Below are 17,385 nucleotides of genomic sequence, written 5' to 3' on the forward strand. Positions count from 1 at the left end.
CACGCAACCTGAAAGTCGACTCCAGGTGAGGCCTCGAGGGATTCCATTGAACCGGCGCGTCCATCCGCCGCGTTCACCAAGAAGGTGACTGACTCCCTGCAGCGCATCAGGGATGGGACCGCGTCGGTCGGTCCGAAGGATCCTCCGCCTACGAAACGGCTGGAGAAACCACTGAAGGCGTCCATGCCCATCCATTTCACATTGCCGCCAAAGACGGCGCCGAAGGCTTTCGCTCCTAAGGCGGTCGCCAGCGTGCCCGAAAAGGTCTCCTCGGCGCCGAAGTTGTCAGCGGTGGTCCCCGGCCCACATCCTCGACGACCTTCAGTGGACGAGCATCAGGACACTTCGTTGATGCCGAAACGGGCAGGCTTTCCCTCCACAAGTGGAAAATTGCCCCAGAACGTCCAATGGAGTCCTACAAGATTCCTCTGAAGAAAAAGGACTCTGCTTCCACTCCTGTCTTGGTGGAACCACTTTCTCCACAGACTCATAATGTTTTGCCCACTTATTCTGATGTGGATGCTGGAGAGGGGGATGATGAGGATTAGTACAGTTATCCTGTCTATACAGACCCTGAGGATACCAACGAACCCTGGGCCGCTGGTGGTGATCCAGGTGATCCTCAATCAGGACAAGACCCTCAACTATTTTCTGCAAAAACGTCCCCTACAGAAGACTCTGCAGCTTTCAATGCCCTCATTGAGCGGGCAGCTAACAATCCCAACGCCCAGCTCCATGCTGACCCTGTGGATGTAGACTTCCTTTTTGATACCTTCTCAGTCTCAGAAAAAACTGTTAAGACTTTGCCTATGCTGAAAGGTGTTTTAAAACATGCTGGAGAGATCTTTAAAGAACCTACCAGGGCGAGGGTGATAAACCCTAGGATTGAGAAAAAATAAAAGTCAGCGCCTACTGATCCTAACTACATCAAAGGACAGTTGCCTCTGGACTCCCTTGTCATCTCGAATGTCCGGAAGAGGGCTAATTCTCAGACAACGGGTGATGCTCCTCCCCCCGACAAAGAATCCAAGGTCTTTGAGGCATCGGGGAAGAGGGTAGCAGCACAGGCAGCCAACATCTGGCGCATTTCTAACACACAAGCGCTTCTGGCGAGGTATGACAGGGCACACACTACGACACACTGGAGACCCTGTTGCAGCACCTGCCTGATGAATACAAGGAGGCGGCTGAGATGCTGATTCAGGAAGGGAAGCTGATCTCTAACCCTTCAATTAAGTGCGCTCTGGACGCGGCTGATACCGCTGCCAGGGCTATAAACACTAGCGTTATGCTACGGCGACATGCCTGGCTGAGAATCTCTGGATTTAAGCCAGAAATCCAAACCACCATCCTTAACCAAACAGTCAACCCAGATCACCTGTTTGGCCCGGAGGTTGACACCACCCTAGAAAAAATTTAAAAGGACACGGAGACTGCGAAATCCATGGATGCCTTACAGTCCCAGCAGTTTCGGGGTGGGTCTTTTCGTCGCTCAAGCACTAGAGGCGTTTCCAGAGGCCAGCTCTCCCAGTCCACGCAGTACTACAAGGGCAACACTCAGTCCACATACACCAACAAGAGTCGAGGTGGATATCGTGGTAACAGCACCAAGGGCAGAGGTCGTGGAAACAGCTCCAGATCCTCTGCCACCAGCAAACAGTGACGCCTTGTCACTGCCCCCCGACCACACAACACCGGTCGGGGGGAGACTCCAGCAGTTCCTGCCGGTCTGGAAGTCCATCACCACAGACAGGTGGGTCAGGAAACTTGTTCAATACAGTTTTTGTCTGGAGTTAACGTCCACTCCACCCAACATGCCCCCAATAAACCATCCTATGTCGGCCGAGCATTTGCACTTATTGCAGCAGGAAGTCACCGTTATGCTGCAAAAAGGAGCAATAGAGCTCGTGCCTATGCGAGAAAGAGGCACAGGGGTTTACTCCCTGTCATTAAAACCAAAAAAGTACGGGTCCCTCAGGCCCATCCTGGACCTCAGGCCACTCAACCATTACATCCTGTCGGAGCACTTTCATATGCTGACCCTGCAGCAAGTGCTCCAGTTGCTCAGTCAGGGGGATTTTCTCGCAACTTTAGACCTAAAGGATGCGTTCTTTCACATTCAACTGCACCCTTCACACAGGAAATACCTCCGGTTCACCATACAAAACCAGCACTACCAATTCAAGGTTTTGCCTTTCGGTGTCACCACGGCACCCAGGGTGTTCACAAAGTGCCTGGCGACAGTGGCGGTGCACCTCAGGAGACTGAACATTCACGTCTACCCTTATCTGGACGACTGGCTCATCCAGGCAAAGTCAGCCCAGCTGTGTGCCGCCCACATGTCCCACACCATTCACCTCCTGCACGATCTGGGATTCTCACTGAATTACCCAAAATCCCACCTCCAGCCAGCCCATATACGGCAGTATCTGGGTGCGACTATAAACACTCAGGCGGCCACAGCACAGCCGAATTCAGTGAGTCAGCAGCATTCAATCGCTGATACAAAAATTCAGACCTCAACACTCGCTTCCAGCAAGAGTGTTCATGCAGTTGATAGGCATGATGGCCTCCTGCATTTCCATAGTCCCGCACGCGAGACTACATATGCCCCCGCTTCATGAGTGCTTGGCACGTCAGTGGACTCAGGCTCACGGGCAGTTGAAAGACCTAGTGTTGGTGGGCGGTCGGGCATACAACTCTCTGCATTGGTGGAATGCACAAAACCTTTGCAAGGGCCGACCGTTCCAAGAGCCTGTGCCACAGATCATCCTCTCCAGGGATGGGGAGCTCATGTACTCCATTACACGGTGCAGGGACTATGGACGCAACAGCAACGGAAGATGCACATCAATGTTCTCGAACTGATGGCGATCTTCATGGCACTCAAAGCCTTCAAAGTACATCTGTGCAACAAGGTCGTGTTGATCCGGACGGACAACATGACAGTCATGTACTACATTCAAAAGCAGGGAGGAACACACTCTCCGCAGCTGTCTCATCTGGCTCAGAGCATGTGGAAGTGGGCCATTAAGAGGAACATCTTCCTCATGGCGGAACACCTCCCGGGCAAGGACAATCAGATGGCGGACCTGGTCAGCAGGCACAGCCAACAAATGCACGAGTGGGAGATACATCCATCAGTACTCCAACCGTACTTCCAAAGGTGGGGTCATCCAGTGATAGACCTGTTCGCCACAAGGGAGAACGCAAAATGCCAAAGGTTCGCCGCCAGGTTCCCACACCCACAGTCGCAGGGCAATGCGATATGGATTAACTGGTCAGGCAAATTTGCATACGCTTTCCCCCCCAGCACCTCTGATACCGCTGGTGGCACGCAAGCTCAGGCGGCACTCGATGACTCTCATCCTGGTTGCTCCAACGTGGGCTCGCCAACCATGGTACACCAGGTTTCTAGAAATGTCCGTGGTACCGCATCAGAGGCTACGCCTCACACCCAGCCTTCTGACGCAGAGCCATGGCGACATTAAGCATCCAGATCCGCAACAGCTCAACCTGGCGATCTGGCTCCTGAAGTCTTAGAGTTTGGCTACCGGCACTTGCCTTCTGACTGTATGGACATCATTCGGGAGGCAAGAAAGCCCACCACCAGAGGATGCTATGCGGCAAAATGGAAGTGGTTTGTCATGTTCGAGGCATGTGGGCTGCTGAATTCATATCTGTGCATAGATCGCCACCTAGTGTTGGGTCCGGATGATTGCACATTGTTGTCCTGGAAGAGTCTTCGAAGTATCACGAGATAGGTGGCTCCTCCCCTGGACTACAGTGCGCATGGGCATCGCCTCCATCCCCAGATTGGTTTTTTTCCGCCATTGGGTTCGGATGTGTTTCGGTTCCCTCGGTCGGAACCGATAGTTGTTCAACTTCTAATCGAGACCAAAAGGTCTCTAGGCTGGGCGTCGGTATAGTTGCGTACGAGTTTACCTTCTGACTCTCAGCTCCGATCTCTTGCTGCCCTTCCACGTGCTCTCGGCGCGGACGGGCCTACACTTTTGCTATGGAGCGGACTCCGTTTAAGAAGTGCCCGGTGTGTAACTCCAAATATTCACACCTCGACGTGCACCCTGTGTGCAATACATGCTTGTCACCGGATCATCACGAAGACAGCTGCATGGCGTGTTCGAAATTCCGGAGCAAGAAGACTTTGAAGATTCTTCGAGCCCATAGGCTCCAGGCAAAGTTATCGACTGCGGCGCCCCCACCAGACGACATATTCCAGGAATCTGTCGAGGTAGAAGACGATGGGCAAGGTTCGGGCTCTAGCCCCGCGTCCGAGGGGGAGACCTACGACGCGCGTGAGGAGAACTTTGACGAAGTCACCGACGAGGTAGGGGACGACGATCAGGCTTTTGCCACGATGGGAGATAGCTCGGAGGAGGAGCATCCCCAACCAGACTCAGGGGTTATTCCCCTTCATACGGCCCAGGTCGAGGGATCGCCTTCGGGCCTTACCCAAGATCTAACTATGAATCCTACGTCCCCGCCTCAGGGCCCGGTCACGGACATTCATGAACCACCACTTACGTTGAAGAAAACGAAAGTGAAGCCAACTGGTCACGCACCCTCGGATGCGAAACCGAAAGCGAAAGTTGAGCTTGTGAAGGTGGTTCTGGAGGCGTCAACTTCCAAGGAAGTCAAGATGGCCAACTCAAAGAGCCACGCCAAAATGGCCGACCCGAAGTCCTCGGGGTCGGTGCCGAAGGCGAAATCGTCCGACGCGGCCGCGTCGGTTCCGAAGGGGGTCGTGGACCCGAAGAAGGCTCCGAAGAAGCGTCAGGGCGACGACGCTCATAAGCATGGGGCGTCGGCCCCGAAGAAAGTGACTGCCGGCGATCAGGCTCTCGACGACGAGGGGTCGCTCGGACCGGTCAAGCCCTCTCCGGCCTTGAAGAAGGTAGTGGAATCCCTGCAGCGGCTACGGAAGGACAGTGTGGTTCCCGCTCAGGACGCTGTCACGCCTACGCTCACGCCTAAGCCTGCGAAGGAGCAAACGCCTATCCGTTTCACCCTACCACCCAAGTCTGCGCCGAAGGCCTTTGCCTCGAAACAGGGCGGACCCTCGAAGGACGTATTGACGCCGAAAGCTGCCTTGGTGGTGTCGAAGCTTCGGCTCCAGCCGCTTGCTGAAGAGGAACGTCGTGAGGTAATCATCGACGCCAACACCGGGAAACTGTCTCTCCTCAAGAGGAAGATCACGACGGAGCCGGCGTTGGAACATTTTAAGATCCCTCTCAAAAACAAAAGGGACTCTGCGGCCTCTTCGGCTCTGGTGGAACCTGTGTCCCCACAAGCCCTGGAACACTCGCCGACGCATTCCCCCGCAGCCGATGCGGACGAAGAAGATTCCGAGTACACCTATCCGGCGTACTCGGATCCGGAGGAGGAGCACGAACCTTGGTCCGCCGGAGGCGACACGGAGGACCCGCAATCGGGTCAGGACACGCAACTTTTTGCGGCCAAAACGTCCCCGACGGAGGACTCGGCGGCCTTTAATGCTCTGATCGAGCGAGCTGCGGCTAACCACGACGTCGAGCTGCACTCTGACCCCGTGGATGTGGACTTCTTATTCGACACCTTCTCTGTAGCTGAAAAGACAGTCAAAACGCTGCCGATGCTCAAGGGGGTGCTTAAACATGCAACGGAGGTCTTCAAGGAGCCCACACGGGCACATGTGGTCAACCCTCGCATCGACAGGAAATATAAGGCAGCGCCCACGGATCCTACTTATATCAGGGGACACTTGCCATTGGACTCCTTGGTTGTTTCCAACGCTCGGAAGAGGGCGAACTCTCAGACTACTGGTGACGCTCCTCCCCCAGACAAAGAGTCCAAGATCTTCGAGGCTTCAGGCAAACGGATTGCTGCACAGGCAGCTAATATCTGGAGAATTTCTAACACCCAAGCCCTGCTTGCACGTTATGATAGGGCCCATTATGACACCTTAGAAGCCATACTGCAACACTTGCCTGGCCAATACAAGGAGGCAGGAGAGATGCTGATTCAGGAAGGAAAACTCATTACGAATGCATCCATCAAATGTGCACTGGATGTGGCAGAAACAGCCTCCAGGGCTGTCAATACCAGTGTGTTGCTTAGACGCCATGCCTGGCTTAGAATTTCATGGTTCAAACCCGACATCCAAACTACGATACTGAATCAAACAGTGAATCCTGACCACCTGTTTGGACCTGAGGTGGATGCCACCCTGGAGAAAATGAAAAAAGATACGGAAACCGCCAAATCAATGGGGGCTTTACAAAGTCAGCAGTTTCGGAGTGGTTCCTTTCGCTGCTCAAACTCCAGAGGCGCCTCAAGGGGGCAGGCATCCCAGTCCACGCAATATTACAAAAGTAACACCCAAACCTCGTACAACAACAAGGGTAGAGGTGGTTACTGAGGCAATAATGTCAAGGGCAGGGGACGTGGAAACAATGCCTCCAGGTCCACCACCACCAACAAACAGTGACGTCTTGTCACTGCCCCCCGACCATACAACACCGGTCGGGGGGAGACTCCAGCAGTTCCTGCCGGCGTGGAAGACCATCACCACGGACAGGTGGGTGAGGTCTCTTATCCAGTACGGGTACTGTCTAGAGCTTACTTCCATTCCACCGGACATGCCCCCAAGAAGCCGTCCTATGTCTGCGAGCATTTGACCTTGTTGCAGCAAGAAGTTCTAGTCATGCTGCAAAAAGGGGCGATAGAGCTCGTTCCATTGCAAGAGCGGGGAACAGGGGTTTACTCCCTGTATTTTCTGATTCCCAAAAAGGACGGTTCCCTCAGGCCAATCCTGGACCTCAGGCCCCTGAACTGGTACATCCTCTCGGAGCACTTCCATATGCTCACGTTGCAGCAGGTGCTTCCCCTGCTTCAGCAGGGGGATTTCCTGGCTACGCTGGATCTGAAAGATGCCTATTTTCATATCCCCCTGCATCCTTCCCACAGGAAGTATCTCAGATTCACGATCTTAGACCAGCATTACCAGTTCAGGGTCCTGCCGTTCGGGGTCACCACGGCACCAAGGGTATTTACAAAGTGCCTAGCGACTGTGGCGGCGCATCTCCGTCGCCAGCACGTCCACGTCTATCCCTACCTAGACGACTGGCTCATTCAGGCAAGGACAGAACGACAGTGCGTCGACCATGTGTCACGCACCATTCATCTCCTGCACGATCTGGGATTCTCTCTGAACTACCCAAAGTCCCATCTCCAGCCCGCCCACGTGCGACAGTATCTGGGCGCGACAATCAACACTCTGACGGCCACTGCGCAGCCAAATTCAGTGAGAATTGCCAGTATCCAGGCGCTGATCCAACGGTTCAGACCCCAACACTCGCTTCCAGCGAAGGTGTTTATGCAGTTGATAGGCATGATGGCCTCCTGCATCTCCATTGTCCCGCACGCGAGACTACATATGCGTCCGCTTCAGGAGTGCCTAGCACGTCAGTGGACTCAGGCTCATGGGCAACTGACAGACCTAGTGTTGGTGAGCGGTCGGGCATACAACTCTCTGCATTGGTGGAATCCACAAAACCTTTGCAAAGGCCGACCATTCCAAGAGCCTGTCCCACAGATTATCCTGACGACGGACGCCTCTCTCCTGGGATGGGGAGCGCATGTACTCCATTACACTGTGCAGGGACTATGGACACTACAGCAGAGGAAGATGCACATCAATGTGTTGGAACTGATGGCAATCTTCATGGCCTTAAAGGCGTTCAAAGTAAATCTGTGCAACAAAGTCGTGTTGATCCGGACGGACAACATGACGGCCATGTACTACATTCAGAAGCAGGGGGGCACACACTCTCCACAGCTGTCTCATCTGGCTCAGAGCATGTGGAAGTGGGCCATTCAGAGGAACATCTTCCTCATGGCAGAGCATCTCCCGGGCAAGGACAATCGAATGGCGGATCTGCTCAGCAGGCACAGCCATCAGATGCACGAGTGGGAGATACATCCATCAGTACTCCAACCGTACTTCCAAAGGTGGGGTCATCCAGAGATAGACCTGTTCGCCACAAAGGAGAACGCAAAATGCCAAAGCTTCGCCGCCAGGTTCCCACACCCGCAATCGCAGGGCAATGCGATGTGGATGAACTGGTCAGGCAGATTTGCGTACGCTTTTCCCCCAGCACCTCTGATACCGCTGGTGGCACGCAAGCTCAGGCAGCACTCGATGACTCTCATCCTGGTTGCTCCAACGTGGGCTCGCCAACCATGGTACACCACGTTTCTAGAACTGTCCGTGGTGCCGCATCAAAGGCTTCATCTCACTCCCAGCCTTCTGACGCAGAGCCATGGCGACATTCAGCACCCAGATCCGCAACAGCTCAACCTGGCGATCTGGCTCCTGAAGTCCTAGAGTTTGGCTACCTCAATCTTCCTCCCGATTGCATGAACATCATTCGGGAGGCAAGGAAGCCCACTACTAGAGCTTGTTATGCGGCTAAATGGAAGAGGTTTGTCATCTACTGTGCGAACCACAATATTGACCCGCTAGATGCTTCCATTCAAAACATCATTTGTTACCTTTTCCACCTGTATCAATGCAATCTGGCGTACTCTTCCATCCGCATTCACCTGTCTGCTATGGCAGCATACCTCCAGAATAGGCAGCACCTGTCACTCTTTAGGGTCCCTGCTATCAAGGCCTTTCTGGAAGGACTCAAAAGGGTCATTCCACCAAGGACCCCACCAGCTCCAGAATGGAACCTCAATGTGGTTCTTACGAGGCTGATGGGTCCTCCCTTTGAGCCACTACACTCTTGTGAGCTTCAGTTTCTGACTTGGAAGGTTGCGTTCTTAGTAGCAATCACATCGCTACGGAGGGTTAGCGAGTTGCAGGCGCTCACCATCCAAGAACCTTTCTTCCAGATACATGCTAACAGGGTGGTGCTACGCACCCACCCTAAATTCCTACCCAAAGTGGTATCACAATTCCACATCAACCAGACAATTGAATTGCCGGTGTTTTTCCAAAACCCAGAGACGCTGGCGGAGCGCATGCTCCACACCCTTGATGTTAAAAGGGCCTTGATGTACTATGTAGACAGGACAAAAGATTTTCGCAAAACCAAACAGCTTTTTGTTGCTTTTGCCACGCACCACAAGGGAAACGCTATCTCCAAAGCGGGGATTGCTAGGTGGATAGTAAAGTGCATTCAGATCTGTTACGCTAAAGCTAAGCGCACTCTCACTATCCCACCGAGGGCCCACTCCACCAGGAAGTTGGGGGCCTCTATGGCTTTCCTAGGTAATATTCCCTTAGAAGACATCTGTAGAGCAGCCACATGGTCTACCACACATACTTTCACTAAGCACTACTGTGTAGACGTGCATTCCAAACAGCAGGCAGCTGTTGGTCAGGCTGTTCTAAAAACACTTTTTCAGACTGCTGCAGCTGGCACGGGCGGCCGCCGCTAATGGAGGGACTGCTATGTATTCTATGCACAGATATGAATTCAGCAGCCCACATGCCTCGAACTGCAAATTCTACTTACCAGTATGCATCTGTTCTTGGCATGTAGGGCTGCTGACATTCATATCGCCCACCCTCCTCCCCGGCGCCTGTAGCAGCTGCAGTATTCATTCATATATATACATATGCTCATAGCATGGTCATCACTCACATTCTTCACTCCATCTCTGCCAATGGCTAAAAACAATCTGGGGATGGAGGCGATGCCCATGCGCACTGTAGTCCAGGGGAGGAGCCACCTATCTCGTGATACTTCGAAGACTCTTCCAGGACAACAATGTGCAATCATCCGGACCCAACACTAGGTGGCGATCTATGCACAGATATGAATGTCAAACCCTACATGCCAAGAACAGATGCATACTGGTAAGTAGCATTTGCATTATTGTGCTGACCACAACATTAACCCGCTAGATGCATCTATTCAGAATATCATTTGTTACCTTTTCCATCTGTACAAATGTAATCTGGCCTATGCTTCCATTCGCATACATCTATCCGCAATGGCTGCTTATCTCCAGAACAGGCAGCACCTCTCACTTTTCAGAGTGCCTGCCATTAAGGCCTATCTAGAAGGACTCAAACAAGTCATTCCTCCACGGACTCCACCAGCTCCGGAGTGGAACCTCAATGTGGTCCTCACCCGGCTGATGGGTCCCCCCTTTGAACCACTGCATTCCTGCGAGATTCAATTCTTGACGTGGATAGTGGCTTTCCCCATAGCGATTACATCGCTGCGGCGAGTTAGTGTACTACAGAGCGCTAACTATCCAAGAGCCATTTATTCCAATTCACTCGAACAGGGTAGTGCTTCGCACTAACCCTAAATTCCTTCCTAAGGTTGTGTCTCAATTCCATATTAACCAGACTATTGAATTGCCTGTTTTCTTCCAAAATCCTGAGTCTTTACGTCAAGAGGGCCCTGATGTATTACATCGATAGGACCAAGGATTTTAGAAAAACTAAACAACTCTTTGTTGCCTTTGCGCCACACCACAAAGGTAACCCCATTTCCAAGGCTGGTATAGCTAGGTGGATCGTTAAATGTATCCAGATCTGCTATCTGAAAGCCAAACGTACTCTCACCATTCCACCAAGGGCCCACTCCACCAGAAAGTTGGGGGCCTCCAAGGCATTCCTTGGAAATATCCCTTTGGAGGACATATGTAGAGCAGCCACATGGTCTACCACACACACATTTACAAAGCATTATTGTGTTGATGTGCACTCCAAACAGCAGGCAGCTGTAGAACAGGCTGTTCTAAAAACACTTTTCCAAACTCCTGCAGCTGGCACAGGCGGCCGCCGTTAATGGAGTGACTGCTATGTATTCTATGCACAGATATGAATCCAGCAGCCCACATGCCTCGAACCGAATATGCTACTTACCAGTATGCATCTGTTCTTGGCATGTAGGGCTGCTGACATTCATATCGCCCGCCCTCCTCCCCGGAGCCTGTAGCAGCTGCAGAATTCACACATACTTCTAGCATGGTCATCAGTCACTTAGTTTCACTCCATCTTGGCCACAATGGCTAAAAACAATCTGAGGATGGAGCCGATGCCCATGCACACTGTAGTCCAGGGGAGGAGCCACCTATCTCGTGATACTTCGAAAACTCTTCTAATGTGCAATCATCCAGACCCAACACTAGGCGGCGATCTATGCACAGATATGAATGTCAGCAGCCCTACATGCCAAGAACAGATCCATACTCGTTGCAGTTGTTGAGTATAGTGTCTGATACAAACAACCTTTTTCTGCCAGGACAGTGTCATGATGCAGTTTTAAGTGCACAAAGCATGTGGTTGAAGAGCTTCATCTGTAGTGGACAGGGGTGATGACTGTCACGATGTACTGTAGGTCACAATGAAATGAAATTACTCTATGTACATTCTATTGTGTAAGGTACTTCAACAGGTCAGTGGGGTTGTATGATGGGCAAGGATGGGTGAACCAGGTGTGCCTCTATCACGCTGCCCGAACCACAAATGTCTTATCCATGCATTCCTGTATCACACATGCCTTTACCATGCAATTACATGCTAAAGGCATAAATGGTAAAGGGCTATGCATGGCTAAGCTCACCACTGCTCCCACTCCGTCCCAAATCTACAAGCTCCCTACCTGCCCCATAATACACTACCCGGCCCACGCCTGTGCAGTCCATAACCCTTAACATACACTACCCCTACCCCCTCCCACGCTGTTCCTAAAACTACCCCAACCATTTCCACTGTCCTTGGGCCTAAAAACCAAATTTAAAACACTACCTTGTCCTCCCCAAAGCCCTAAAACCTACCCTTTCCTCTGCCCTAAAAAACTGCCCCTTAACATACACTACCCAACAAAAGCCCCCCTGCCCCCCCCCCCCCACCCGTACTGACCCTTAAACTTCCAACCCCTTCCACTGCCCTTAGGGCTAACACCCTAACCCCTAATTTTAAAAAATTACCCCAAGCCCCTGTCCTGAGCCCTAGTAATTACTCGCTCTGAAAACATCCCGACCCCCCCCCCCCTCCCCCTCCAGCCCTGAAAACTACCTCCAGCGTAGTCAAACTTTTATCAGTGTGTCCTCTGCCTTTCTTCCTGTTGAGGTCCCCCATCCTGTTGCCGCAGCACAGCCTCCAAAACTTCCGTCTGCTGCAGCATGGCCCTGAGTACACCTCCCCCCACCTTCCTAGCAGAACCCAGAAAACTGCCCCTTAACCCGCACTGCCTGGCAAACCCCCATCCCCCACCGCGCTGTCGCTTAAACTATCCCGACCCCTTTTCACTGCCCTTAGGCCTGACGCCCTAACCCTTAATTAAAAAAACTAGCCCAACCCCCCTAAGCTGTAAAAACTACTCCGCCTTCCCCTAAGCCCTGAACTATATTACTCTATCCCTGCTAACAATACTGACCCCTTCCCTGAAAACTACCCTTAGTACAGCCCTAAAAAGTACCCGCTTGCAAAGCTCCACTTACCTCACTGCTTCCTCTGCTTTTTTTTCCTGGCAAAGTCTCCCCCAGCCTTGAAATTCCCCCTTCCCTGCCACAGCTCCAAAATTTACAACCTACCGCAGCACAGCCCGGTAAACTACTCCTGAAAACTACCCCCAGCACAGCCCCACTCACTTCACTGCATCCCGTGCCTCTCTTCCTGGCGAAGTCTTCCTCCTTCCATCCCTGTAACAGCCAGTAGCTAGACTGCACACTGCCTTAACCACACATATGCGTGATTAAAGCACACATGGTTACGCTTGCATGGCGAAGGCCACTGTGCTCCAACTGTTTCCTGGTCAGTGGTGATAAGATCAGGGTCTGGTGACTCTCTCCAGGGCCGCTGCCTCAGCTTGGTTCCCGCTGTTCCCCGCCTCATTTTGTCGGAGTGCTGTTTCATCACTAATTATTTTGCTGTGCCCACACTGTCTGCTCTCACTTATTTTTTATGTTGAGACTGCGTGTTTTGTCCATATTGCTTCTCACTGTACTTTAGTGGCATGAGTATGCATCTCCCTCAAACCACGTGGGTCCAAAATCCGAGTTCGGCCTAATTTGCTCCTGTTCAACCCCATCCCACTCCCTGGGGAAGTGACATAGTCCTAGGCTCTTTAATTTGCCCTCTGTACATCCAGTTGCCGGCAGAATCCAATACTATCTGCATCAGTGAAGGGAGATTACATAAAATTCCAGATTGTTCAAAGGGGTACACCCTCCTTCTCCAAACCCCACAGCCACTCCCTCCATTCCCATATCATCGGACAGAGTACCACCATGTGGTCGTGCGACTGGTAGTACTAGCCCTTCTGCCCAGATGAGCCATCGATAAGGTGCCAGCATCAAAAGGTCATGGTGGTGGTACCGGTTACTTTTTGTTGCCAAAGAAGGCTGGAGGCCTCTGTCCTATCTTAGATTTGTGTCCTCTCAATTACTTCTTGAAAAATGAAAAGTTCAAGATGCCCACCCTGACTCTGGTCTCGTCAATTGACCCTTGAGACTGGATGGTAGTATTGGACTTGCAGGGTGCCTATTTTCACATTCTAGAACTGCCTTGCCACAGACAGTACTTCATGGTGGGCCAGGAGCATCAGGTCTCTGTGCTTCCCTTTGGCTTTACCAGTGCCTTTCGGGTGTTAACAAAGGTGATGGTTGTGCTTATAGCACATCTGTGGAGGTCAGAGGTGCCAGTCTTTCCCTACCTATATGATTGGCTGTAAAAAGTGGGCTTGCCACATAGTCTCCCACCTCCAGGCTATGGTGGACTTCCTGCACTCGCTGGGTTTCACGATCAACGCTCCAAGTCACACCTGACTCTCTCTCAGACAATCATTGGAACTTTTCTGGATACATTGTAATTTCAGGCTTATCCTCCGGAGCGAACCCAAGATATTTGGGCTATTATGATTCTGAGGTTTCAGTCTCTATTCTGGATTTTAGTTAGACTTACTCTGAGACTGTTGGACCTCATCGCCTGCTACATCCTGTTGGTAAAACGTGCCCAGTGGCGTAGGCGGGCTCTGTAGTGGGACATGAAGACCTAATGGGCACAGCAGGAGAGGACTATCTTTGGCCTGGTGCAGATAATGAAGGGAACTGCAAGACCTGTGGTGGTGGCTCAAGGACCACTATCTTGTCAACGGCTGACCTCTCTTCCCCATTCAGATCTCTCAATAGTGACAGATGCGTAACTTCTGGGTTTGGATGGCCACCTGGAAGAGATGGAGTTCAGAGGCCTCTGGTCTATGGCAGAGAATCTGCCCCACACTAGTCTGTTGGGACTGAGAGTGAGCTGTTGGACATTGAAAGCCTTCTTCCTTTCATCAAGGGAAGGCTAGTTCAGGTGTTCACTGACTAGACCACCGCCATGTGTTATTACATTAAGCAAATGAGGGTGGTGTTGTGGACCCTTTGTCGAGAAGCTTTACATCACGACATGGCTGGAAAACAGTACATATTCCCGGTGGTTTACCACCTGGTGGGTGCTCTGAACTCCAGAACAGACTAACTCCGCCTTCAATGTCTAGCGTATTTCAATGTCTAGCGTATTGCGAATGGTGTCTGCATCCGGAGGTGGTGCAAAGCCTCTTACAAGATTAGGGAGAGCCTTAGTTAGATTTGTTCACTACTGCCAAAACTCAGTGTCAGCACTTCTGCACACTGGAGTTTTCAAAGCAGGTCTCGCTTGGCGACTCCTTTAGTCATGAGCAGAGATCAGAACTCAAGTATACCTTAACAACAATAGGACTCCTTTCCAGAGTTCTCGATATCTGGAACAACTAGGTCCTAGTTATCTTAGTAACTCTGGGCTGTGCATTGAGAGCATGGTCTACCAAACTGCTGAGCATGATCATCTGGCCTCCAGTATGGCTCCCCCTTCTGGAGGATCTTCTTTTGCAGCAACAGGTCAGGGTACTGCACCCAAACCTATCCACACTCCATCTTTATGCTTGGAGGTTGAGCGGCAACAGTTAGTGTGTATCATTTTGGCAGCCAGATGTTATACTAAAACCATCTGTGCCAGCCAATGGGACCGGTTTGTGGCTTGGTTTAATCAAAATCAATTGATACCCTGTCTTGCACCCTTGGTCTGAAGTTCTTCTGTTATTCCTTTCCCTGGCCCAGGAAGGCCTTTCTTTTGGTGCAGTCAAAGGCATCTGTCTGCCATTTCTACCTTCCTGTGGTTGCCGGACCAGCTATTCTTGTTCAAGTGACTTGTGTCTATATTGCCTAAAGGTTTGCAGCATATCTTTACTTCCAGGCCCTTCATTTGGCCGTAATGGTACTTGAATTTAGTTCTTACTTAATGTTTTTCTTTTGAGCAGATGCGCAGCTGGCTTCTGCTGATCTTATTTCTGAAAACTTGTCCTTGTGGCGATAGCCTCTGCCAGTAGCATTAGCGAATTGCAGGCACTTTTGCTTAAACCTCCCTACAGTTAATTCTTAGACAAGTTGGTTCTTCCAACTAGAGATCCTTTCGACCAAAGGTGGTCACACTTTTTTTTACATCTGGCAAAAAATCACCCTAATTAACTTTTTTCCCCCACTCCACCGTCTGGATCCAATGAAAGCGTTAATATTCTATTTTTACTGTATCAAAGAATTCCTTCAGAAGAGAATACTTTCTGCTGCTCATCCTCTGCTTCACGATTTTCTACGAAATAGCCAAGAAACGGGCTCCTAAAGGCTTACAAGCTCGAGCTGCATTTGTGAACACTATTTTGGCTAGAAGAGCCCCAGTCCTGGAAATCTTAAGCCGCTAAATGGGCATCACTGCACATGTTGGCCACACACTACTGCCTCGACAGACTGGTCCAGTGAGATAGGCATTTTGACTGTTCGAACTTCCAGGACTTTAGTTTGAAACAGTCCACAAACCCCCTTCCAGGGAGTGATTGATTTGGTATCTATACTAAGTTAAGTGTCTGGAAGACTCTTTCAGATAAACAAGTTAACTGCAAGTTACTAACTTGTAGAGACTATCTAGCTTGCACATTCTTTGCTATAGAATTATTCCCAAGCATCAGACTGGATCCGTTTTCTTTTTTTTCAGTCCTCCCTGCATGCCGTGAAGGAGGGTCGTTCAGTTCCACGAGGTGTCCTCGTCAGTAGTTACATGCATGGTCGATATAGTAGCCCCCAGTGCACTGATCATTTCTTGACTATTTTTTCCACACCAGAAGCATGGAGCCAAGCTGAGGCTCCATGTGCCAAAGTGAGCTCGCAATGGATCTTAGAATGTGAGAAGGCAGTTGGCAGAATGGAGGGGGATGGGAGGGCCAGAAAGTAATCTGTGGCTAGATGGAGAGTCTCCCAGATAGTATTACCAAAGGTAAGCAACTCGTTCTTTTGTTTTTAGTCCATTGTCGAAGGCTAAACAGTATCCCCCAACATAAACAAATACAAAGCCAACAAGCTGCCATCCATCGTTTAACATATTGATTTGCCTATGATTGTTTTTGATAGAGCTTTAACCCTTTTTTCACTGATATGGGGTGGCATTGTTGTATATACATTTTACCTTTCCGCTTTGTGTTTGATATTTTCCACTCCTGCCACGAGTAGCGTAGTAGAAAATCAAACCAGCGTTTAAAAATAACTTGGCTAGCTGGGCATTCATCTTTTATAGTTGCAATTTGGTGTTTGACAGTTTTCTTCTAACACACCACTTGTTGACCACTTAGCTTTTAGGACTTGGTTTTTCAGCAGTAGTTTATAGGCAAGTGCATAAATAGTTTTAATAAAACTCTGCACTTGGTGTGAGAATAAATCTATACAGAATACCCTTTAAGAAAGTTAGCCATTTAAAAGCTGTGATTTCATTGTGCACATGTCTCACTTAAAGTTTCTTTCTTCCAGGAAATGATGTAGGCAGAAGTTCTTACGGTGCTATGCATGTCCAGCAGGTCTTTCATTATGCCTACCTTGTCCTAACTCATGCACTATCGCCACTCGCAAGACTGTATCCAAATCGAGACCTTGAGAGGTAAGTTTTATTATGTTATAACATTTGACTTCTCAGATGAAACTCAGTTAATCATCCTGTTAACCTGTCTTTTAATTTCAAGGATAACTCCAGCTATTGAAGTCTTTCTTGTTGGAATTTGGTGGTTAGCATACTGTGATGGAGATACAAAGTGTTACTCTTTTAGTCTACAATGATTGCTTACTAGCAATGGGCAATATATTCCTTTTACTAGTAATATGTGCATGTTTGTGAAGTTGACTGTACTAGCAAGTTCAAGTGGTTGAAATGGATTTAGACAATTTTATAACTAAGGTGCAAGGACGTATATTTTATTTTATATGATCATCCCTACTATCATTGTTAGTCATAGAGACTGTAAATTAAGTTTGTAGGAAGAATTCCGGATTTAAAATTCATAACAGTAGAACTTTGTA

At 50.3% G+C, this 17,385-nt stretch overlaps 1 protein-coding gene across 1 annotated transcript in view; it reads left to right on the forward strand.

Annotated features, from left to right (window-relative positions):
- The window catches only part of TENT4A (terminal nucleotidyltransferase 4A), a 694,370-nt gene that overhangs the window by 504,931 nt on the left and 172,054 nt on the right, over positions 1–17,385 (forward strand). The window contains exon 8 of the mRNA XM_086965283.1: positions 16,843–16,969. Within this exon, the coding sequence (XP_086821409.1) occupies positions 16,843–16,969 (127 nt within the window). The remainder of the gene's footprint in view (positions 1–16,842; positions 16,970–17,385) is intronic.

This window comes from Lissotriton vulgaris, chromosome 4_1 (genome assembly GCF_964263255.1).
Source record: "Lissotriton vulgaris chromosome 4_1, aLisVul1.2, whole genome shotgun sequence".
Lineage (NCBI taxonomy): Eukaryota > Metazoa > Chordata > Amphibia > Caudata > Salamandridae > Lissotriton > Lissotriton vulgaris.